Below are 24,218 nucleotides of genomic sequence, written 5' to 3'. Positions count from 1 at the left end.
CAATCCTCATACAATCTCATGGCTCTAGCTCATACTCACCCTCTCGTGCATCTCTTTCACAGTCAGCCTCACTCAACCTGCCACTACCTGTGCTGCAGCTACAGGGCATGCATCACATATGTGCAGTATGCAGCGTAACGCAAACGTGTCGTGAGCATGAAGGGGATTCACAAGGGTGTTTGAGGGTTTGTCATGGTTTTTACTTATATTTAATTTCTGATCAACTCACATTACATATTATAATGGCACCACTACTGCCACGTCTTTGCGAATCTTGTCTGGTTTGTGCAATAATGCCCTTTCCTGAGGATCACAATGAAGACCCACAACTGATGCCACCCATTGTGTCACTGCAGAGTGGGTGTAGGTGTATTTGCAGGGCTCTTTTGTGCAGACGACTGAGAGACGTCGGCGATTTCCTCGGTGGCACCCTGGAAGGATGCGGAGGAGAAGTTGTTGAGGGCAGTGGTGACTTTGACAGCGACAGGTAAGAAGACGGTGCTCAGGCCAGCTGGGAGCAGCTCGGCATGAAGGAGGCTGCAGATGTCCACGACTACATGTCGAGTGACTCTGAGCCTCCGTGTGCACTGCTGCTCAGAGAGGTCCAGGAAGCTGAGCCTCGGTCTGTGGACCCTGTGGCGAGGGTAGTGCCCTCTGCGACGCATTTCTCTCTGCCGTTGCCCTCCCTCCTGCTGTGCAGGTGGATGTGTCACAGCACTGTGCTGTGGAGCTCCACGTGTCAGATGTGGACAGCGTGGCCGGCGAGGCTGGTGATGCTGTTCGCCCTCCGAGGAGGTTATGACTGCAGCTACGGCGGCCCCCATCTGGAAGATGTGCATCTGAGGGGGTCCGCAAGGTAGGTACATGTGTCTGGACACCGGGGTAAGTGTGCATGTTGGTGAATTTTATTGTTAGGAGGAGGGTGGTGAAGGCCAAACTTTGTCCAAAGTGACAGAGTGGCCTCCTGCAATGAGTGAGGGTCTCCCCCCCCGACCCCCCACCTGTCAAATGGACCTTTGCAGCTGCCACAGGCTGATGGCTGCAACACGTCCATTTGAACTGGGAGTGTTTCCCCCAGTACGGGAAACAGTCCTAGTTGTTTGTAAAATCCCAACCCTCCTAAAATATCTCATTAATCAGGTCTGTAAACGACCTGAAATACCAAAATAAATAGCTTAAGTGGCACCCCGCCGGCTTTAATTGCCGGCAGGAGTCCCACATGCGGGGGCTGCGCGCGCATGTCAGCATGTCAGTGGGAAACCTGGAACTGGGCGGGTTGGAGCCGGGCTCCCGACCCGCCCCGGGAATCCCCGATTTTCGGATCCCCCCGCCAGGAACGCACCCGATCGTGGGTGCTAAAATCGACCCCCTGATAACTCAAGTTTGAAATGTCTAAATTAAGAATCTCCCCCCTACCCCCCAACATTTTTGGGGAGATTTTCCCGGGTTTGCGCCCAGGCATTCTGGATCACCTGGGAGCAGCAAATTATCATAAAATTGAGCAGTTTGGAATGTAAACGAATCCACCTAATTTTCTTTCCATTTTAAGTGTCAGCCTTGGCTCAGTGTAACACTCACCTCTAAGTCAGATGGTCGGGAGCTCAAGCCTCACTCCAGAGACTTGAACACATAAATGAATGCTGTACTGTCAGAGGTGCCATCTTTCAAATGTGATGTTAAACCTAGGCCTTGTCTGTCCTCTCCGATCCCACGGCAGCATGTGAAGAAGAGCAGGAGAGTTCGCCTAGTATTTTGGCCAACACTTACTCCTCAACCAACATCACTAAAAAACAGATAATCTGGTCATTTATCTCATTGTTGTTTGTGAGACCTTGTATGCAAATTGGTTGTTGCTTTTTCCTTAATTACAACAGTAACTGCATTTCAAAAGTACGTCATTAGCTGTGAGGCGCTGTATAAATGCAAGTTCTTTCTTTCTATTTAAATGAATGGAAGAAAAATTGGTTAGGTTCTTTTCCATGCGCTCTGACCTGCCCAATTTTCCGATATTTGCTGTGTTGAGATGATTCAGTGCACCTTATATCTAAAGAGTTTTGATTGAAATAACAGATGGAGCACTTTATTTGTCTTACCTGCACTGGTTTTCTATTGCGTTCAAACAATTTATTCATCTAATTGCAGATTTTCAAATATATATTTGTATTGCTTTGTGTCATGTATCAAGTATAAAAATGATTTATAAATTTTGAAAGCTGAAAATGATACAGTAGAAGTACATGAATTTCTTCCTTATTTATTATTCCTAACATTTCATGGGAATGTCATGCACTCTAACAGATGAAATCACAAGGGCCACATCCCCTTAAATGACTTTTGTATTGTGCTGTATGAGTTTCCATCATGTGACCTATATTCAGTATGTTTTTTGCAACCTATTGTCAGGATTAATCATAAATACACCATTCCCATGAGCATGAGAAATCAATGTTTGTGCCAGTACTACATCTGTTTTCATGCTGTGGGTTCAATAATAGTCCTTAGAGATGCTGAGTTCAAATTCATTGTATTGCTGGAGAAATTTATGCCAAGCCAATCTGTTTCAAAACTGTACCAAGACCTTTCATATAAATGATTCATGGCCAGTGCCTTAGCATGGATCATGACCATACATCTACAAGTTTTTCAAGGAGTTTTGAGGAAGTTCTAAAAGAAAGAGATGCCCAATTTCTTGAATTCAATTAAACTCCTACTGCTGCCCCCATATCGCAGCTAGATTCACAAGTGTTCGGGAATACACTCTCTAAAGAGTCCATCGTAGATTTGGAGGATAAGACGCACCAAGGTGATCATTCTAATCTGAAACAAATCTTGTTCTATGAATTTAATATCAATATGGCTTCGAGATTAATATGGCAATACTTGACTGCCCTCTGGTGGAGTGATATGATTAATATCACCCTCAAGCTATTGTTAAAGAATTTAGGGCTAAGCTGTCAACCAATATCTACTATAAGCCCACCAACTCCCACAGCTACCTTGATTACACTTCCTTCCACCCAGCTTCCTGTAAAGACTCTGTTACATTCTCCTAGTTTCTCCATGTTCGTTGCATCTGTTCTGATGATGCCACCTTCCACACCAGTGCTTCCAATATGTCTTCCTTTTTCCTCAACCGAGGATTCCCCTCCACTGTGGTTGACCGTGTCCATCCCATTTCCCGCACTTCTGCCCTCACCCCTTCCTCTCCCTCCCAGAACCACGATAGGGTCCCCCTTGCCCTCACCTTCCACCCCACCAGCCTCCATATTCAATGTATCATCTTCCACCATTTCCGCTACCTCCCGTGCGATGCCAAACACATCTTCCCCTCCTTCCCTCCCCTTCAGCATTCTGAAGGGACCATTCCCTTCATGACACCCTGGTGCACTCTTCCATCACCCCCAATACTGCTCCCCTTCCCACAACACCTTCCCGTGCAAGCACAGAAGATGCAACACCTGCCCTTTCACCTCTTCCCTTCCCACAGTCCAGGGCCCCAAACACTCTTTCCAGGTGAAACAGTGATTTACTTGTACTTCTTTCAATTTAGTATACTGTACTTGCTGCTTACGGTGCGGTCTCCTCTACATTGGGGAGACCAAACGCAGATTGGGTGATCGCTTTGTTGAACACCTCCTTTCAGTCTGCAGTTCAAGAAGGCGGCTCACCACCACCTTCTCAAGGGTAATTAGGGATGGGCAATAAATGCCGGCCTCGCCAGCGACGTCCACATCCCATGAACGAATTTAAAAAAAGCGTGACCCTGAGCTTTCCGGTTGCTTACCATTTTAACTCTCCGTCCCACTCCCTCTATAACCTCAGCCTCCTACACTGTTCCAGTGAAGCTCAGTGGAAGCTCGAGGAGCAGCACCTCATCCTTCAATTAGGCACTTTACAACCTTCCAGACTCAACAATGATTTCAATAACTTCAGATCATAACTACTGCTCCCATTTTTTTGGACAGCAGTTGCTGGTATGGTTCTGATGGTGCCATTTACAGCTCTTCTAGACTCATCTTTTGTTTCTTTTCTTGTCCCATTACCACCCCCTTCTGCCTCGCACCATCGTCCCTTTTGTCATTTAATCACTCCTGCACTCCACCCTATCACAGACCTTTCCCTTTGTTCTTTCCTCCCCTCCCCTTTCCCTGGCTCTGTACTTGCTTAAAAACTGTTAAATCTCTAAATTCTTCCAGTTCTGACAAAAGATCATCAACCTGAAATGCTAACTGTTTCTCTCTGCACAGATGTTGCCTGACCTGCTGAGTATTTCCATCATTTTCTGTTTTTATTTCAGATTTCCAGCATTCGCAGTATTTTGCTTTTGTTAAAAAAGATGTTTGCTTGTCTTTCGGCGTTAACTTTTCTTTGGGACAAAGTAGAGAAATTAGAATCTTGGCCAGTAATTGTCACTGGGTAAACAAATTACACAGGAACCACACGATCAATTTCAATCCATACAGCTGGCTCCATTTCACCCAAATCGAGGCTGCTGCAGCACAAAATCTCCCTCTAAAAAGTAGAACAGCTGGATAATGAGGTCTACCTTGCAAAGGCCATCGTAACATAAAGGTCTGGGACACCCACAGCACAGCTCTAAACAAGGCTGCTCTGATTGTTATAAAAGTTTTCAATCATCAGGATTTGCACTGCCAATCAGATTTTAGTCATCAATCCAGAAGGGTAACATAGCCATCAACTCTGCTCTTCAACCAACATGTCAGTCATAAGGCCCTCTAGTTGTGCCATCACCAGATGCGCAGCTGGAGGAGGACTCGTGTCAATAGACTCATGCCACCATAAATAAGTGGGTAAATAATGCAAAAGCAAAAGAATACACTCTTTATTTTTCCAAAGGTCAGCCATCAGTTTCCAAATATAAGGATTGCTTACATCTTTCTATTTTATTTCAGATTTCCATAATTTGCAGGGCTTTTGTTGTTGACACCTAGGTATTTTGCAGCTCTCATCCAAACTGGCATGTTATTAAAAGTTCGATATTTTGTTATTGAGATCTTGCCAAAAGGCTAGGAGAACATAGTGTTCTATTTCCATTTTTTGTGTTTCTCAAAAAGCAATGTCTGACATAAGCCTCAGGAAACCGAATATGCTTCTCAAAAAGAAGACAAAACGGACACAGCTTTGATACATTATTCAGGTAGTATGCTCAACAGACCTGCGAAAAGCCTTATATCTGAAACATATCTCTACGTATAGTGTCAAGATTTTTCAAAGATTCCAACTGGTTGGCAGAATATGCAGACTGCTGTCACTTTGTGTAACTTCAGTTCCCAAAGTTCTTTATAATATTATGTCAATAACAGAACCCTGTAGTTCAAAGAGATGTTTCCTTACCAAGATGACTACCTTACTCTCAGGATGGAGACATAACTTTTTTTTAGATAATGTGAGCTTTCAGCTGAGTTTTCTTTTCATAAATATGGAAAAATCAAAAAGGGAGCTCTCCAGGAAATTGCCTTCAATGAAGCCAAGTTCCAAATTGTTCCAGGGCTGGTCTCCCTTCCAGAGTAAAAAGAAAAATTGGATATCCAGATTAAAAACTGGCATCTTTCTGACCATTTCATATCATCATAGACTTCTGCCTATTTCAGATAATTGTGTATATGGTAGCAGAAATCCTTATTCCAGTTGTCAAACCCCTGCAGCTGAAATTACTAGCACAATGATAATTATCTTATGCTATCATATATGTCAGATGGTACAGAGGGCTAGTAAAGATCAGGATGTAAAGTTCATATTTGATTTCATATCTTTGTCAGAGGCTAAATTCTAATTTAAGCTTCAGGTTTTATAATTTCCAAAGCTCTATTGGAATCAGCAGAAACCTGGAGTATTCAACTATCCAAACTGCAAAAGAAAGCTGTCTTTATTTTTCCAAAGGTCAGCCATCTATTTCCAAACATAAGAATAAAGCCTGAAAAATGCAACCTCAGTAGGAAATACCGCTCCACATGATATAATAACAAATAGGTTGAAGTTTTAGGGTTTTTGATTTGGCTTATTACAGTTCCAGCCACATATTCAAGGTTAGCCTTTTGTGAACAGATATATAAGTAAACGGAGAAAGACAAAATTCTTCACCCCTTGTAAGAAGACTCTTATGATTGGGTCGTGGTACAAGAGGCATACTGCAATGTTAGCAGTCCAGAGCCTACCAGAACAAGAAAGAAAGGAGCAGACCTTAGCACAAGCATGATTTAGCCATACGTGTGGGTTTTACACAGATGTGACAACCACGAATTTCTAAACATGGGTCTACTCAGATAGCAGACTTTTCTCTGTACATTAGAATAGTTAGATGGGCCTTACATTTCAGGAGTAGTGAACGCAGAGCTTTGTCACTTGAGGGCCATCCATATTCTGATAGGAGTTTTTGTCCACATTTGTTGATTTCTAGGCTAAAGTAAGGATGAGCAAAGATGATCATATTTCTACATCTTGGCTATAAAAATCATGATTCTCTGATCTAATTTTTTTATAAGAGCCGCACCATGGCCTTACTAAACAAAGAAGAATCCATCTCCCTAAATGAACGATAATTTTAGCCTTCTGTAATATCAAATTTCACTGACCAATTATCTATAAAATAATAATGTATCACAAAATAAGTTTTTGCAAACTACCACTGAAGGTGATTTATACATTTTTGACCTTTATCAAATAATTTTAAAGAAATGATTAAAGGGTTATTTGCTGATGCCCTATTCCCTGTGGGAAGCCAAATTTGAAGGGAGTGTAAGAGGTTCGGTGCTTCATTGTTGTAGCCCTATCTGTAGCCCACACTCCTTTTGAGTGTAGCTCCCAGCTGGGAGTATGAGATTAATGAATTTACCCTTATACTTACTGTCAAAGAGGGGAAAGATCCAACGATAGGTGAAATTTTTAAGGTTCTGTCCTACCTACAGTTTGTTACAGCTGCTACTTAATTTCCCATTATGATGAGGTTTAGTTGGAGAATATAGATTAGTATTCAGATTTATGAGAAGGGAGTGGAAACCTGTAGCACCTTTGTGGAGCTTCAATTGAATATTGCACAAACTGATGCACCTTTTGTTTGTATCTATAATTTTGTGAAAAAAAACTGTTGTTTGCTTCTTTGACCTTAATGTTCAAAAGGGGCATTGATTGTAGATCAGATTGTTTTTTTTTTTAAATTGAACATGATCTTATTGGCATAAATAGAGGGCTTTCCCTCAATCTAAGGACTGGTTTGACCCATTGTAAAAATGTGCATGTTCAATGTAAACATGTTAAAGATTTATATTTCATTGTTGGTCTTCTGTGAATTAAGACTTGTATTTTGTGAAGTCTGTCTCTGCTGCTCATATCCTATCCCACACCAAGTTCTGCTCACCCATAACCCCTGTCCTCACAGACCTACATCAAATTACTGAGACTGTTGAATTAAATCAGAATGGAAAGGACTTGCATTTATATACCTCCTTTCATGACCTCGGGATGCCCTAAATCACTTTACAGCTAATTAAGTACTTTTGAAGTATAATCACTGTTGTAATGTAGGGAAGTGAGGCAGCCAATTTACACACAGCAAGGTCCCATAAACAGCAATGTGATAATGACCAGATAATCTGTTTTAGTAATATTAGTTGAGGGATAAATATTGGCCAGGACACCAAGAGAACACCAATGCTCTTCTTTGAATAGTGTCATGGGAGCTTTTATTTACATCCACTTGATAGGGTCAACAGGGCCTCGGTTTAACGTCTCATTTGAAAGATGTTTTTACTAATAGTGACTGACATATTCTGGACGTTCACTTTCTATTTTTGTTATGTATATTTTACTTTTATTACTTGCTATTTGGCGTGCTTCATTTTAATTATCAGTGGCTATAGTTCTGGAAACTCTAGTTCTGTGTAGTAATATCCATCATTTCAAAAAAAATTTAGTAGCTTGGTACAAATTAAATCCAGTGAGTAGGCTATAGCAAGTAAGGGATTTGTTAGCCCTTGGGTACGCTTCTCCTATAGGACAGAGGATAGAAAAGGTACAGATTCCAGATAGTAGGGGACAAAGGTACTCTTACAGGAACCATTGTTGAGAACAGGGAAGGTACTAAAACTCCAAAATTGTAACAGGCTTCATGTGGCATGAAGTTCCTTACATGAAAAACTGTCATTTTATTGGTTTTAGTGTCTGCTGCAAGGGTAAGTGAGCCTTATGGCTTAGTCACTGAATATCCCTACCTCATCTGGCATGAGGACAGAGCAGTGCTTAGACCACATCCAAAAATTCGTGCCCAAAGTTCTGTCAGAATTCCATGTGACGCATGAAATCATCATTCCATCTTCCCTTCTCCACATAAGTCTGAAATGGAACGCAGTTTGTAATCATGTGGATATGAGGACAGCTCTCTGTTACTATGTAGACAAAATTTAAAATGTCAGAACATCTACTCAACTAAGTCCTATGGTGGTAAAGCTTTGGGCAGACCTGTCACCAAACAAAGAATAGTTTATTAAGTAGTAGAATGTATTCTATATTGTACCCAGAAAGCAGAGAGAGCTCCATCTGGCTAGACTAAGTCATTCTCAAGATAAGAAGCCACCATGTGGCTAGTTTTAAGCATATTTCTTAAGAAGATATTTGAATGGCAACCAAATGAGTAATCTTCATACTATGACCAAACATTATTATTGGATTTGGCCTGCAAAATGGACACGCAGTTTGTCAGACCAGAACTTATCTCTGCTTTGGATCCTAAACAGATAGGTCCTCTCTCCTCTTAAAGAGATACTGCTTTGGGAGGATTGGCCAGGCTATCTGGAAAATTGCAAATGAAGGGACACAGATTACTCACCTTTAATTACAGTATTCCTCATTCTTCAAATGGTTATCCTCCACATACCAAATTTACTAACTTTATCCCATCTGGGCCTTGGTCTAATGCAAACCTGTTTTGAGTTTTGATTTCTGCATTATGCTATATCTGAATAAATACTTGTGACATATGTTGAACACTTGACAATTCTAGTTTCCACTGAAGTTGGTAACATCAGTTATTGAGCTATTCACTACTTTCATTAAACCATAGAAATAGAAAAAATAAAGTACCAGCATCAAGATTAGAATCTTAATTCAGATGGTATGTTGTGTATTTACTGAAAGTATACAAAGGGAAATTACTTACCACAATAATTCCTGTTTTCCCTAGAAGTGTTCTTCACACAATTACAGCTCAATATTACCTCACACAATGCACACCATTGAGATGTTCAAACTTTTGAAATTCCCTCAAACATCCACTTACACAATATATTTTGACTCCCGTAAGTAAGCATTATCCCAGATATCTGAAGTATATATATATTGACACAATAGATTAAAAAATTGGTACTCCACATATTAGCAATGCCACAATATAATACCAGGATTTCCCTGGTAGGGCTATTTAGCCTAAAAATTTGACAATCAAACTCCAAACCCCACAGAGTATATTTATCAGGGAATGCTGGATGTAAATTTAAAGAAAAAATATTTTACTAAATGATCATTGCAACTTCACACACGGAAATAGTGGAGAGGTTACATATAACTTCAGGGCAGCAGTGCCACTTTAAATAGGTATAGTTTGCCTGGCTTGCAGCACTCTGAGGAATTCCACCCTTTCCCAATATCCTTGGTGAGTTTGGAAGGTCATGAGCCAGCTTGTGACCAGGATAGAAAATGCTGAAATATCCCACAACATATCCCACATGTCATCTTTCCCTACAACAAACTCCTTCCAAACAGATTCTGCCCATGATATTAGGCCGAATCAATCACTGCACAAATAGATGGAATATATGGCACTAATTAAAATAAATATTGTGAGGGTCAGCATTTATTCGTAGATATATATTTACCGTTTTGATTTGCCTCACAAAATACATTCTTTTATGTTATGGGTAATTTGATTAGTGATGCAACAAAAACATATTTCCATAGCAATGATTTGATTTGTGCTGGATTTAATCTTAACAAATGGCAATATAATAAGTAAAGTGTTTCAGATAATATAGCAAATTTTTGCTGTTGACCAGATTGACTATTCACAGTGTATATGTGTTTTTAAAAAAGTATTGAAATCCTTACCTTTGTTGGAAAGAACTAAATATCAACTACTCTGAGATTTCCATACAAAGGACTTGAGAAGGGAAAGTGACATGGTACATAATGAAAATCTCTCAAAAAGATAGTCATCCATTCTAATTTGCTCCATTAGATTGCCGACGTATCCATGATAGGTAGAGGATAACTTTATTCAAAGAGTAAGGGATACTATACCTAAAGGGGAGTAATGTTGGATTACCTTAAAAACGAACTTCTTCATTATTTGAACGTAATTCAACCTCCACAACCTCCATATAGGCCACCCTCCAAACAAGATAAAAACCATGTGGACAGTTCCTTTCTGAGTTTTGCACCACAAAATAGCCATTTAAGGTTCCCCAGCCCTCACCAGACACAATACCTTGTTGTGGTATCATATGACAGTTCTTTTAAAAAGGGCAGCAACAAAGACACCAGGTTAATACAACAAAGCAAATTGACACAAATACTAAATGATAAGCTCCAAATATTCCAGATTAGAAGGAAAAAAACATGGTGTGGGGGGGGGGCAAAACTTTGTACGTGGAGGTTGAATTGCATTCAAAGAATGAGGATGGGCATTTTGAATGTAAATAAATGAATGTTCTTCCTCATTCCTCCGCATGCAAATGAACTACACCAAAGTTGGATAAAAAATAGCAGTTAGCAATCATGACTTAATATTTATGATAGCTGAACACACAGAAGTGCCAAAGTGCTTGTTGTCTTGACTATCGTATCAAGGCACTCTCTCTAGAAATGAAGCATGCAATCAGCTAATATTTTAGCACCATAATTTCCTGAGACAAATTAAACTTGGAACCAGTTTAAGACGAAAATTATGGATGGCATGTTAGAATTGCCAAATAACATACGGTGGACCAAACACTAGAGCATGAAGATCACTTATTGTATGACTGGAGCAATAGCAAGAAACATGATGGGCCAGATTTTACTGTGAGCGGCGAACAAACGGCGCAAGCCGATCGTTGTACTTGCATTTTCCCATAGATTTTCCATTGGGGTTTTGCACAGCAAGTTGTTATCAGTGGGAGATCTAAACAGCACAGCGGCCTCTACAGGGCATATGGGCTGTGTGAATAGGGCAAGCAACTGTATGGGCACGATTTTCCCAGGAAATTGCGGGTGCGTTGGCGGCGGGGGGGCTCCGAAAATCGGGAAAATCCCGTTCGGGTTTGGAAGCTGGCTCCAACCTGCCGACCTCCAAGTTCCCCACGGACGCACCTGTGTGCGCACGGGCATCCCGAATCCGGAAGTCCCGTCGGTCGTTAAAGAGCCAAATGTACCTCATTGAGGTACTTAAGGCACTTGTGACATATTAGGTAATTGGAACGATTTTTAACTTACCTGGGCGGCTTCCCCACAGCTTCTGATTCATGCCTGAAGGGCCGGATCAGGCAAAAAGAAACAAAATAAATTAAATAAAAAATCATTGCACGAAGTTAAAACACAAAATCAACCTACCTTTCCACCCTGCTCCGATGTTCGATGTCTCCCTCTCTGATCTCCCCCTCTTCACCCCCCCCGATGTCCCACCGATCTTCCCCTCTTCACTCCCCCCGACGTCCCCCCAAACTTCCATTCCAGCGCCGGACGACGTCTCGCTCTCTTTCTCTCCCCACCGCCCCCCCCACCCCGCCCCTCCCCGCGTTGCAGCTCATGATGGCAGCCAGCCAATCAGGCTGGCTGCCGGGTGCGAAACCCGGACAGCACGTTAATCATCATCAATTACGAAGCGATCGCATCGGAAACAGTAAGTTTTGTTTATTTGGGTTTGCCACACGCACCTTCACCCCCCCCCCCCACCCCCCGGCTGCCAACCCGCCACCATTTCAAAATTGAGCCCTATGTCTCCTTAATCAATCAGATTGAAGAATCGTTAATGAAAAGCGCAAGGACTGAATCAAGAAGTGTAAGTTAGAATAGTGAATTCAATGTCAAATCAGGTACAGAAAGCAAAATAAACAGAGGGAAAGAAAGGTTCAATTAAGAGAGATAAAAGAGACAGAAAGAAAAAGTAAAAAAGCAATGTTATTTAAATTTTTATTTTTTTTAAATCTCCAATAATTAAAAGCTGAAGGAATGAAACTCCACACTTGTAGAAGTTAATTTTCAGTGCCAAAGAGGTTGTTTGGCAGTAATTAAGACTTATCACGCTGTTAAAAGGGTACTTACACTGGTATGGACAAACCCTAACTTTTTGTGGCGAGTTTAGTCTGTATCTACGACGGCAGTACAGGAGCATCACGCCATTTAATACATTTGAATGGGGAGCCAGACGGCGAGATGCCATCTTCGCGCAGCTTATGGAGGAGTGGCGCATCTTGGACAGCAACTTCCGGATTTTTGTATTTAACTGCGCAACTCTGTTCGCTGGAAGTTGCTGTCCAATTTGCGCATAAATAATGGTGAACGTTGTTAGCTTCACCATTATTTTCATTGCGAAATCTGGGCCGATTGTTTTTAAAGGAAGGAATTTAAGATTACACAAAACTGCAAGTTCAACTGGATGTGTTGTGATTTTGGCTTTTTATCCTAAATGTTTTCTTGGGTTCAACATCACTGGCTACTCCCATAAGCAGACCTTATACACCAAAGTGTGCCTTTTACTGCCCAATTTCTCTGTTAATGTAGCAAGACCCAGGCGTTGAACAGAGAATCCTTGTCACTGTATTCTGGCTTACTGAAATGTATCATCAAACAAAGACTGAACAGGCTGGGGCACTTTTCTCTAGAAAAGACAATGGGAAAGGTCCCCGGCAGTCAGTGGGCGGGGGATTTCCTGGCTTGGCGGTGAGAAGGCAGGCTGGGGTTTCCTATTAATTGAAGATGGGGGAATGCTGGGTCTGTGGATTCCCCAAAGATCGGGGGATTGCTGGGGCTGGGGATTCCCCAAAGATCAGGGGAATGCTAGGGCTGGGGAGGCTCAAGAGCTCCTTGAGTGGCTTGGGGGGAGCATTCCTGCCCCTCCTGGCCCACAAGGAGTTCAAAGATAGGCAGTTTTAAAACTCTTCTTTCCAGTTGGCTTATTGCTGCTGCCGGGCAGCAGATAGTGTGGGACTCTCTCCGTGTGGACCTTAAAATTAGGTTGCGCGCCGATGATATCATCAGGCCGTGATTTTGTATGTTAAGTAAGCCCCCACCTGCTTTTAGTGGGAGCCTCATCCAGGGCCTGAACCGCCGCCTTAAATATTATGGTAGCTGGGAACTCGGCGGCTTGGTGGTGGGATCTCGATTTTTAGGATTTTAAACCCTCGTCCAACCCTTTCCTACCCATCAGGGGATGGGGGGGGGGCGCGTTTAAAATCGAGGCCCTAATGTTGAATACCCATCCATTTTGTGTATATTGAATTTTTCACTAGAAGTGAAGTTAGGTGTATTGTAGATAAGCAGTGATGGAGTGAAATCATACATGATTTTCCATCATTACCACCTTAGCAACATTGGGTGTAAGGGTAGAGTGTATATAACAGGCACCCAGCATTGCTAGAGAGGCAGAATAGCACAAAAATGTAAAGAATAAAAGAACTTGCCAATGAAGTACTTTTGAAGTGTAGTCACTGTTGTAATGTAGGAAACATGGCAGCCAACTTGCACACAACAAGGTCACGCAAACAGAAATTAAATAAATGACCAGATCACCTGGTTTTAGGTACAGGTTGAGGGATAAACCAGGACACCAAGAGAACTCCCCTGCTCTTCTTTGAATAGTGAAGTGGGATCTTTTACATCCTCCTGATAGGGCAGAAAGGGCTTCGGCTTAATGTCTCATCCCAAAGATGGTACCTCTGACAGTACAGCACTCCCTCAGTACTACACTGGTGTGCCAGCCTAGATTATGTGCTCAAGTCTCTGGAGTAGGTCTTGAACCCACAACCTTCTGACTTAGAGGCGAAAGTGCCACCACTGAGCCAAGGCTGACACCTAAACACCTAAAATATTTAAAGCTAGCCGGCTGATTGATCCCTGCATAACAGAGGCAAATTCACATTTTGCCACATCGTCAGTAGCATGAATTTTTTTCATCATCAAGGCTGCCTTCCCCTTTAAGAGTCTCCTGCAGCAGCAGCCATTACCCACCTCCCTCTCAGTAGTAAGCTCACCAGTGCAGGCAGGGAGCCCATTAAGAGCTCACTGAAATTTTTTTTAAAAGCCTGACCCCTAGAAAGTTTGCCAAGGTCAGTGGCTGGTTACTTGGGTGGGTGAAGATCTCCACCCCACCACATCTCTGGCAGTGTTGCCACTGGAGCAGAAAATCTCAGATGGTATCTTATAAAAAAGATTAGATGGCGAGCTATTTACAGATTCAAATTGATGTTTGCCCAAAGATGTCAAACGAACATGTATTGTAAACTGCCCCACATGATGCTTGCATTTGACTGGCATGGCTTGACCCGTTGATCTGTTTCAAACATTTTGATTGATCTGTTAGACTGAACCCCAACCAAGGAAAGTGACAGCAATCAACCCACACATATCAAGGATTCCCTGAACTGCTCTACATCTCAGCCGTGTGCTGAAGTGCATTTGTCAACCAGTCTGGGCTATGTATTCTCTGCAGCCTACAGAAACAGCTATCACTGACCATCAAGAAAGAATGTCACATTACTCCTCCTTTTCAAAAAGCCCCCCTACCAGTGAGTATGACGCCTTGTTTGTGAGGACTGTGTGCACTGCGCCTGCAAAGCTTCTCAAATCTCCAAATTCCATAGGCTGTGTTAAAAAGCTAAGTAGTTTGGCCTTAACTCCTTCAATATCCTGGGATGAGAAGGTTGTCCAATGAGGAGAGATTGAGTAGGATGGGCCTATATTCTCTGGAGTTCAGAAGAATGAGAGGTGATCTCATTGAAATTCTTAGTGGGCTTGACAGAATAAATGCTGAGAGGCTGTTTTCCCTGGCTGGAGTGTCTAGAACTAGGCGTCATAGTCTCAAGATAAGGGGTCGGCCATTTAGGACTGAGATGAGGAAAAATGTCTTCACTCAGAGGGTTGTGAATCTTTGGAATTCTCTATCCCAGAGGGCTCTGGATGCTGAGACATTGAGTATATTCAAGACTGAGAGCGATAGATTTTTGGACACTAAGGGAATCAAGGGATATGGGGATAGGGCGGGAAAGCGGAGTTGAGATAGAAGATCAACCATCATCTTATTGAATGGCGGAGCAGGCTCAAGGGGCCGTATGGCCTACTCCTGCTCCTATTTCTTGTGTTCTTATGTTCTTCTCTATCAAACTTCAAATGGCACGGTTGCTGAAGCTTTTTCTTTTACTATTGTTCAAGTAAGATAGTCCAGCTGAACATTAACTCTGTGCACCTGTGGTCCTTGTAAACGTCCAAATATAGATAATTCTGCCCTTCACATAATGTTTATTACATCATCCCGTGTTATTTACATGGGATTTAAATGCTCCTGCCTGTCCATTTGGCCCTAGAAAATGTGCATCGTGCTTAAATATGGATCTGCAGTCCTATTTCCTGCCCCTAGCACCCCATGAACTGGTATTAAGGATAGGAGAACTGGCCCCATAATCTCTGTCATTACCCTTCTGTGTTCTACTCGGTTGTACTGATAGACACTTACGTTACGCAGGCTGAACAGATGGATGAGTGAGCAACTCAGCAAACAGACAATATGCAACATTAGTTGTCAATTAATAATTGACTTCAGTGGAAAAGAAAATTGGGCAGGGTGTAAAACGGGCTGCCGATTCGCTATCGTTCATTTTGCACTAACATCAAAGACCAATTTAACCCCCGAAGTTTCAGTTAAGGTATCACAACTAAGACTGATACCAGCTAAGACACCAATACTGGAAGCAATGTGTCACTGGATGAGGTACCAGTTGAGTTTCCGACAGAGTAAGGTGATTCTGAGCATCTATTGCCAGCAATGCGTTGACATAAAATATGACTTAGCCAGGGCTTTTGATGAAGCATGGTCTTTAGATTGGGTTTAATATTCCATACTCACCACTCTGTCTAATGTATTATAGAGTCCAAGATCTTGCTAATATGTGGATAATTGGTCAATGCCACATATCACTTTGCAGCACATCATATGGCCAAAAATCCTCATCACTCCAGCTGTAACTCTGGTGGGAATGTGGTGGTAAAGGCACAAACTAGGTCAGAACTCAGGTATGCTGGGTGTTGACTTTGTCTGGGAGTGACCTTTGGCACTGCCCTAAACAAGGCCATTGATATGGAGGGCCAAGTGCAAGGATTCCCAAGGTTAGAAGTTCCCATGGCCCTGGCCTGGGAAACACTTATAAGGGAATTAGCAGGCGGTACACCCAGAAGGAAGAGACATACCGACCTCAGGAACAACAGCTGCAGGTCCACATTGAGGTCCAAGCATAGGTCATGGCCTGGATCCCTGAAGAGGAGAATGTTCAAAATTATTATTTTTTTTTAGCATGATTTGGCAAGGAGTCTACTAAGGACACAGTCAGGAGATTTCTGGGAGGCCCAACACCACCCAGTGGCCTGGCCACCAATGCTGCATTTTGTGGCCTTCTGGGGCAGCAGCAGAGGTCATCAACATAATTCCTCAACTTTACAATAAATCACGTTTGAGAGCTTTAAATAAATTATTCAGAGCAGATATTTGTACTAATTTGAGAGTGAATGCACGCACCAGTGTTCGTCAACAGAAAAGACCTGTGGCAAGATGTGAAAGTGGTAAATTTTAGAGCTTAAGAACTTTTAGGAGTTTAATGAAAGGGCCAAAAGTCCCTTCCTTTTTGACTAATCTCAAACCAACCTACCAACCTTCTCATTATATTCCCAGTCTCCTCCCTCTCCAGAAACATATCTGGTTACCTCCTGAACCCATTTAATCGCTTCAGTGGCCTTCCCTAGTAACTTATTCTAGAACTCCTTGTGTAAAGAAATGTTCACATGATATCCCTTTTTACTCCTAACTTCCTATTTCAACTTGCGTTCACAGGTATTTAACCCCTTTACCATAGTAAACCATTTGCCTTGATCAACTTTGACAATCCTATTATAATCATGAAATCTTTTCATTAGGTCATCTCCAAGTCTTCGTTTTCAATGAGAATAAGCCCAATTTCCTTAACCTTCCTCACAACTTAGATTCCTGATGCTTAGAATAAGTTCACTTGCTTACCTCTGTACATCTCAAGGGCAACAATATCCCTTCTATGATTAGGTGATCAGAACTGCACATTGTACTTACAATACCTTTTTACCAATGTCTTACACATTAACATTATAACCTCTTTTGATTTGTAGTTTACACGCACCATTTTATTGCACAATTTTAAATGCGGGGTGCTGGGGAATGACAATATACTAGCACAGCAACTACAAGATGCCAAACTCTAAAAGGGACCGTGTCGTTCCCCTGTACAGATCACAGCCTATTCATTTGTTTATAAAAGTTCAGCAGATAAGAATCTATATGTATTCAACCAAAAAGCATCCTATTTGTTGGGTTTTCAGAATAAACTGAGAATATTTCAACTACTTTTTTAATGAAAATTCCTGCCATAGGATTCGTCTCAGCATCTTTTTGCAAAAGAAAATTGCACATTTCCAAGTATGTGTAATATGTAACATTGTTTTTCAGTTTGCATTCACAGTTCTCAATTTTGAACTATTATGCCAAATGCTTCCAATTAAAAGGAAAAGCCTCAACTAAATCCTGCAGATTAAAGGGGCAACATCACCATGAAAATGTATTTGGCAAAACCTTTCTCACTTGCTGAGGTGGAAGAAATGCATATCATTATTATCACAATGACATCATGCACAAGGCACACATGTCTTTGCATTGTTTGTTTTGCAAACAAATGAGGAATAGTTTGCCAAATATTTTTAATACATGTGCTTTTAATCTCTGAAGATGCACACCATAAAATGGATGCTCTCTTCACAAAAAAACCACTTTGCAGTTATATCAAAATAAACAGATATGTAACATATACACTTACATGGTAAGGTTTCAGCCTGGTTTTTCTGGATCATTATGCAGAGTTGTAGCACCAGTTGTGGCGCACTCTCCAGGAAAGTCTCCAGAAGGCGCAGCATGTTCACATCTGCATACTCGTACATCATGGCCCAGTAAAATCGGCGCTGGTGTTCCTTCTGCCTCCTGCTCTGAATGCCCAAGTACATTGTACGGATATACCTGAAAAAACAAGATTTAAACTAGAGCACAATGCACTTCAGAAATATCACTACAGCAAATTGGAATGACTGAAGCATGTTCTGAATTCATTGATTTAAAACAGTATTCAACCAAAAATGAATCAGTTACCAACATTGAACTAGACACAATGTAGGGGATTTTCAACTGCTAGCCACCTGTTTCTCACATGAAAAATGGGTGACTGGCAGAGGTAAATCTGTTGGGCACCTTGGATACTCATTTGCCCACTTAATTTAATTTTCAGGTAATTTTCACTCCCACCCTAAACAGGCCGGTGGCTGTTTAATTATACAATCCAGAGTCCTACACTGGTTGTAAAACGCCTATTGCAATTTTAATGTCTAAACAGGCAGAGCATGCACCATACACGTTAGTCCCAGTTGTACCAGATGTTGAGCAGCCTAACCAGCGGTCCTTAAAGGGACCTCTGGAAACCTCTCAGAAAAGGTACATCTTGTTTTTTCTGAAGATTTTTAAAAGTCTTCCAGCCCACTGCTAGCTTGTTCTCACCACCCGGGGATCCATCGCCCCTCGAAACAAGGCCTACTTGCTGGCCAGCTCCTTGCAGAAGGCCGCCGAATTTCTGTCATCCAAAATCAGAGAACTGCAGTAGCGCTCCTGTTTGGAGCCTCAACTCACCAGTAAAATTCAATTAAGGTCTGAGCCGGAAAATGATTCGGGTCTCCCAAGTGTTGCCTTGGTGGGCACTGTGGGTGCATTGCTAACTTTGCGCCCATTTTGGGCTGAAGTTGAAGATTTCCCCCCCTGGGTAATTTCCACTTTTGGCAATGGAAAACTGGCGGTAGCGGATCAACCGCCCGTTATACAGCCAGTCCAGAATTCAATGGAAAAGAAAGTTGAGCAAGGTGTTTAATGTACGGCCAATTTTGGCCACCGCCGAAAGTGATAATGCAACATATCAATAACTTGTACAGTCCCTACCAATTATACTGCCCACACTAATGGCAGGTAACCATCTATACCGGGTATTTTCCCAAAACCGTTTCCCATCACCATAGAAGTCAATTATAAAAGGTGTCAGTTACAACATTTTAAGCGCGTTGGCAATTTCGGGCTTTCCAATAAGCTTTTTGCACCTCGTTAAAGTCTCAATTACTCTCTACTTACCGCTTTAAAAGCGCCGCTTTCAGGCAAATTGAAGTGTTTATTAAATGTCTTTCAGCTTGTACTGCTAACTATTAGGAGCTTAGGAACAGGTGTAGGCCGTTCAGCCCCTCGAGCCCCTCCGCTATTCAATTAGATCAAGGCTGATCTGTACCTCAACTCTATTTACCCGCCTTTGCTCCATATCCCTTGACACCCTTACCTGACAAAAATCTATCTATCTCAGTCTTGAAAGCTCCAATTGTTCAAGCATCCACAGCATTTTGGGGAGACAGTTCCTACTACCCTTTGAGTGATTCCTGATTCCGCTCCTGAATGGCCTAGCTCAAATTTTAAGATTATGCCCCTTGTCCTTGATTCCCCCACCAGAGGAAATAGTTCCTTTGTTTCTGCCCTATAAAATCCTTCAAACATTTTAAACTCCTCGATCAGATCACCCCTCAATTTTCTATAATCAAGGGAATTAAAGCTAAGTTTATGTAACATTTTCACTTGAGATGTAGGAGCTGAGTGCCTCAGTACTGCGGTGTAGTCAGACATTGGCATTCTTGGTATCAGGAGCGTGTGAAATAGTGGCTGAGTGATGGGATTACTCATTGTTGGGGCTCGAGTTTCATTGTTGTAACTCCTCTTTAGGGTACAGTCGCATAGTGGTGATGTTACTGGACGAATAATCTGGAGTCATGAGTTGAATTTAAATTCAATTAATGAAATAAAATCTGGAATAAAAAAAACTAGCATCAGTAATGGTGGCCATGAAACTACCGGATTGTCGTAAAAACCCATCTGGTTCACTAATGTCCTTTAGAGAAGGAAACCTGCCGTCCTTACCCGGTCTGGCCTACATGTAACTCCAGAACCACAGCAATGTGGTTGATTCTTAATCGCCCTCTAAAATAGCCTAGCAAGCCACTCATTTGTACAATCTTGCTACAGAAAGTCAGAATAAGAATAAAACCGGACGGACCACCCGGCATCGGACCGCTAGGCACTGGACATGACAACGGCAAATGAAGTCCAGTCGACCCTGCAAAGTCCTCGTCACTAACATCTGGGGACTTGTGCCAAATTGGGAGATCTGTCCCACAGACTAGTCAAGCAACAGCCTGACATAGCCATACTCACAGAATCATACCTTTCAGCCAATGTCTCAGACTCTTCCATCACCATCCCTGGGTATGTCATGTCCCACCGGCAGGACAGACCCACCAGAAGTGACGGTACAGTGGTATACAGTCAGGAGGGAGTGGCCCTGGGAGTCCTCAACATTGACTCAGGACCCCATGAAATCTCATGGCATCAGGTCAATCATGGGCAAGGAAACCTGCTGCTGATTACCACCGACTGCTCTCCCTCAGCTGATGAATCAGTCCTCCTCCATGTTCAGCACCACTTGGAGGAAGCACTGAGGGTAGCAAGGGCACAGAATGTACTCTGGGTGGGGGACTTCAATGTCCATCACCAAGAGTGGCTCGGTACCACCACTACTGACATAGCTGATCGAGTCCTGAAGGACATGGCTGCCAGACTGGGCCTGCGGCAGGTGGTGAGCGAACCAACACGAGGGAAAAACTTACTTGACCTCGTCCTCACCAATCTACCTGTCGCAGATGCATCTGTCCATGACAGTATTGGTAGGAGCGACCACCGCACAGTCCTTGTGGAGACGAAGTCCCGTCTTCGCAATGAGGACACCATCCAACGTGTTGTATGGCACTACCACCGTGCTAAATGGGATAGATTCAGCACAGATCTAGCAGCTCAAAAGTGGGCATCCATGAGGCGCTGTGGGTCATCAGCAGCAGCAGAATTGTATTCCAGCACAATCTGTAACCTCATGGCCTGGCAAATTCCTCACTCTACCATTACCAACAAGCCAGGGGATCAACCCTGGTTCAATAAGGAGTGTAGAAGAGCATGCCAGGAGCAGCAGCAGGCGTATCTAAAAATGAGGTGCCAACCTGGTGATGCTACAACACAGGACTACATGCATGCTAACCAGCAGAAGCAACGTGCTATAGACGGAGCTAAACGATTCCACAACCTACTAACAGATGCTCAGTTTGGGTTCCGCCAGGACCACTCGGCTCCAGACCTCATTACAGCCTTGGTCCAAACATGGACAAAAGAGCTGAATTCCAGAGGTGAGGTGAGGTGAGAGTGACTGCCCTTGACGTCAAGGCAGCATTTGACCAAGTGTGGCACCAAGGAGCCCTAGTAAAATTGAAGTCAATGGGAATCAGGGGGAAAACTCTCCAGTGGCTGGAGTCATACCTTGCACAAAGGAAGATGGTAGTGGTTGTTGCAGGACAATCATCTCAGCCCCAGGACATTGCAGCAGGAGTTCCTCAGGACTGTGTCCTAGGCCCAACCATCTTCAGCTGCTTCATCAATGACCTTCCCTCCATCATAAGGTCAGAAATGGGTTGCTTGCTGATGATTGCACAGTGTTCAGTTCCATTCGCAACCCCTCAGATAATGAAGCAGGTATGCAGCAAGACCTGGACAACATCCAGGCTTGGGCTGATGAGTGGCAAGTAACATTCGCGCCAGACAAGTGCCAGGCAACGACCATCACCAACAAGAGAGAGTCTAACCACCTCCACTTGACATTCAACGGTATTACCATCGCCGAATCCCCCACCGTCAACATCCTGGGGGTCACCATTGACCAGAAACTTAACTGGACCAGCCATATAAATACTGTGGCTACAAGAGCAGGTCAGAGATTGGGTATTCTGTGGCGAGTGACTCACCACCTGACTCCCCAAAGCTTTTCCACCATCTACAAGGCACAAGGCAGGAGTGTGATGGAATACTCTCCATTTGCCTGGATGAGTGCAGCTCCAACAACACTCAAGAAGCTCAACACCATCCAGGATAAAGCAGCCCGCTTGATTGGCACCCCATCCACCACCCTAAACATTCACTCCCTTCACCAGCGGTGCACCGTGGCTGCAGTGTGCACCATCCACAGGATGCACTGCAACAACTCGCCAAGGCTTCTTCGACAGCACTTCCCAAACCCGTGACCTCTACCACCTAGAATGACAAGGGCAGCAGGCACAAGGGAACACCACCACTTGCGTGTTCCCCTCCAAATCACACACCATCCCGACTTGGAAATATATCACCGTTGCTTCATTGTCGCTGGGTCAAAATCCTGAAACGCACTACCTAACAGCATTGTGGGAGAACCTTCACCACACGGACGACAGCAGTCCAAGAAGGCCGCTCACCACCACCTTTCAAGGGCAATCAGGGATGGGCAATAAATGCTGGCCTCGCCAGCGACACCCACATCCCGTGAACGAATGAAAAAAATGGATGCTGATGACTCCTACATGAACAAGGTGGAGCTGGAAAATTGTGCAATTTTTGGGCAGATACTAGAGCATAAGAACATAAGAAATAGGAGCAGGAGTAGGCCAATCGGCCCCTCGAGCCTGCTCCACCATTCAATAAGATCATGGCTGATCTGATCCTAACCTCAAATCTAAAGAACACAAGAAGTAGGAGCAGGACACGGCCACTCAGCCACCCACAGGGCCTTGACCGATCCGAACTGAGATTCATGTCCAATTTCCTGTCCGCTCCCCGTAACCCCTAATTCCCTTTACTTCTAGGAAACTGTCTATTTCTGTTTTAAATTTATTTAATGATGTAGCTTCCACAGCTTCCTGGGGCAGCAAATTCCACAGACCTACTACGCTCTGAGTGAAGAAGTTTCTCCTCATCTCAGTTTTGAAAGAGCAGCCCCTATTCTAAGATTATGCCCCCTAGTTCTAGTTTCACCCATCCTTGGGAACATCCTTACCGCATCCACCCGATCAAGCCCCTTCACAATCTTATATGTTTCAATAAGATCGCCTCTCATTCTTCTGAACTCCAATGAGTAGAGTCCCAATCGACTCAACCTCTCCTCATATGTCCACCCCCTCATCCCCGGGATTAGCCGAGTGAACTTTCTTTGTACTGCCTCGAGAGCAAGTATGTCTTTTCTTAAGTATGGACACCAAAACTGTATGCAGTATTCCAGGTGCGGTCTCACCAATACCTTATATACTGCAGCAATACCTCCCTCTTTTTATATTCTATCCCCCTAGCAATAAAAGCCAACATTCCGTTGGCCTTCTTGATCACCTGCTGCACCTGCATACTAACTTTTTGATTTTCTTGCACTCGGACCCCCAGATCCCTTTGTACTGCAGTACTTTCCAGTTTCTCGCCATTAAGATAATAACTTGCTCTCTGATTTTTCCTGCCAAAGTGCATAACCTCACATTTTCCAATATTGTATTGCATCTGCCAAATCTCCGCCCACTCACCCAGCCTGTCTATATCCCCTTGTAGGTTTTTTTATGTCCTCCTCACTCTCTACTTTCCCTCCCATCTTTGTATCATCTGCAAACTTTGATATGTTACACTCGGTCCCCTCCTCCAAATCGTTAATATAGATTGTAAAGAGTTGGGGACCCAGCACTGACCCCTGTGGAACACCACTGGCTACTGGTTACCAGTCCGAGAATGAGCCATTTATCCCAACTCTCTGCTTCCTGTTAGATAACCAATCCTCCACCCATGCCAGAAAATTACCCCCAATCCAATGATTCTTTATCTTGAGCAATAATCTTTTATGTGGCACCTTGTCGAATGCCTTCTGGAAGTCTAAATACACTACGTCCACTGGTTCCCCTTTGTCCACCCTGTACGTTATGTCCTCAAAGAACTCAAGCAAATTTGTCAGACATGACTTCCCCTTCATAAAGCCATGCTGACTTTG

At 43.1% G+C, this 24,218-nt stretch overlaps 1 protein-coding gene across 1 annotated transcript in view; it reads right to left on the bottom strand.

Moving 5' to 3' along the window:
- The window catches only part of xkr6a (XK, Kell blood group complex subunit-related family, member 6a), a 457,577-nt gene that overhangs the window by 25,594 nt on the left and 407,765 nt on the right, over positions 1-24,218 (bottom strand). The window contains exon 2 of the mRNA XM_067984463.1: positions 18,093-18,289. Coding sequence (XP_067840564.1) covers positions 18,093-18,289 — 197 coding nt within the window. The remainder of the gene's footprint in view (positions 1-18,092; positions 18,290-24,218) is intronic.

This window comes from Heptranchias perlo, chromosome 5 (assembly GCF_035084215.1).
Source record: "Heptranchias perlo isolate sHepPer1 chromosome 5, sHepPer1.hap1, whole genome shotgun sequence".
NCBI lineage: Eukaryota > Metazoa > Chordata > Chondrichthyes > Hexanchiformes > Hexanchidae > Heptranchias > Heptranchias perlo.
Note: the sequence above shows the minus strand (reverse complement) of the source record. Positions and strands in the feature narration are given on the sequence as shown.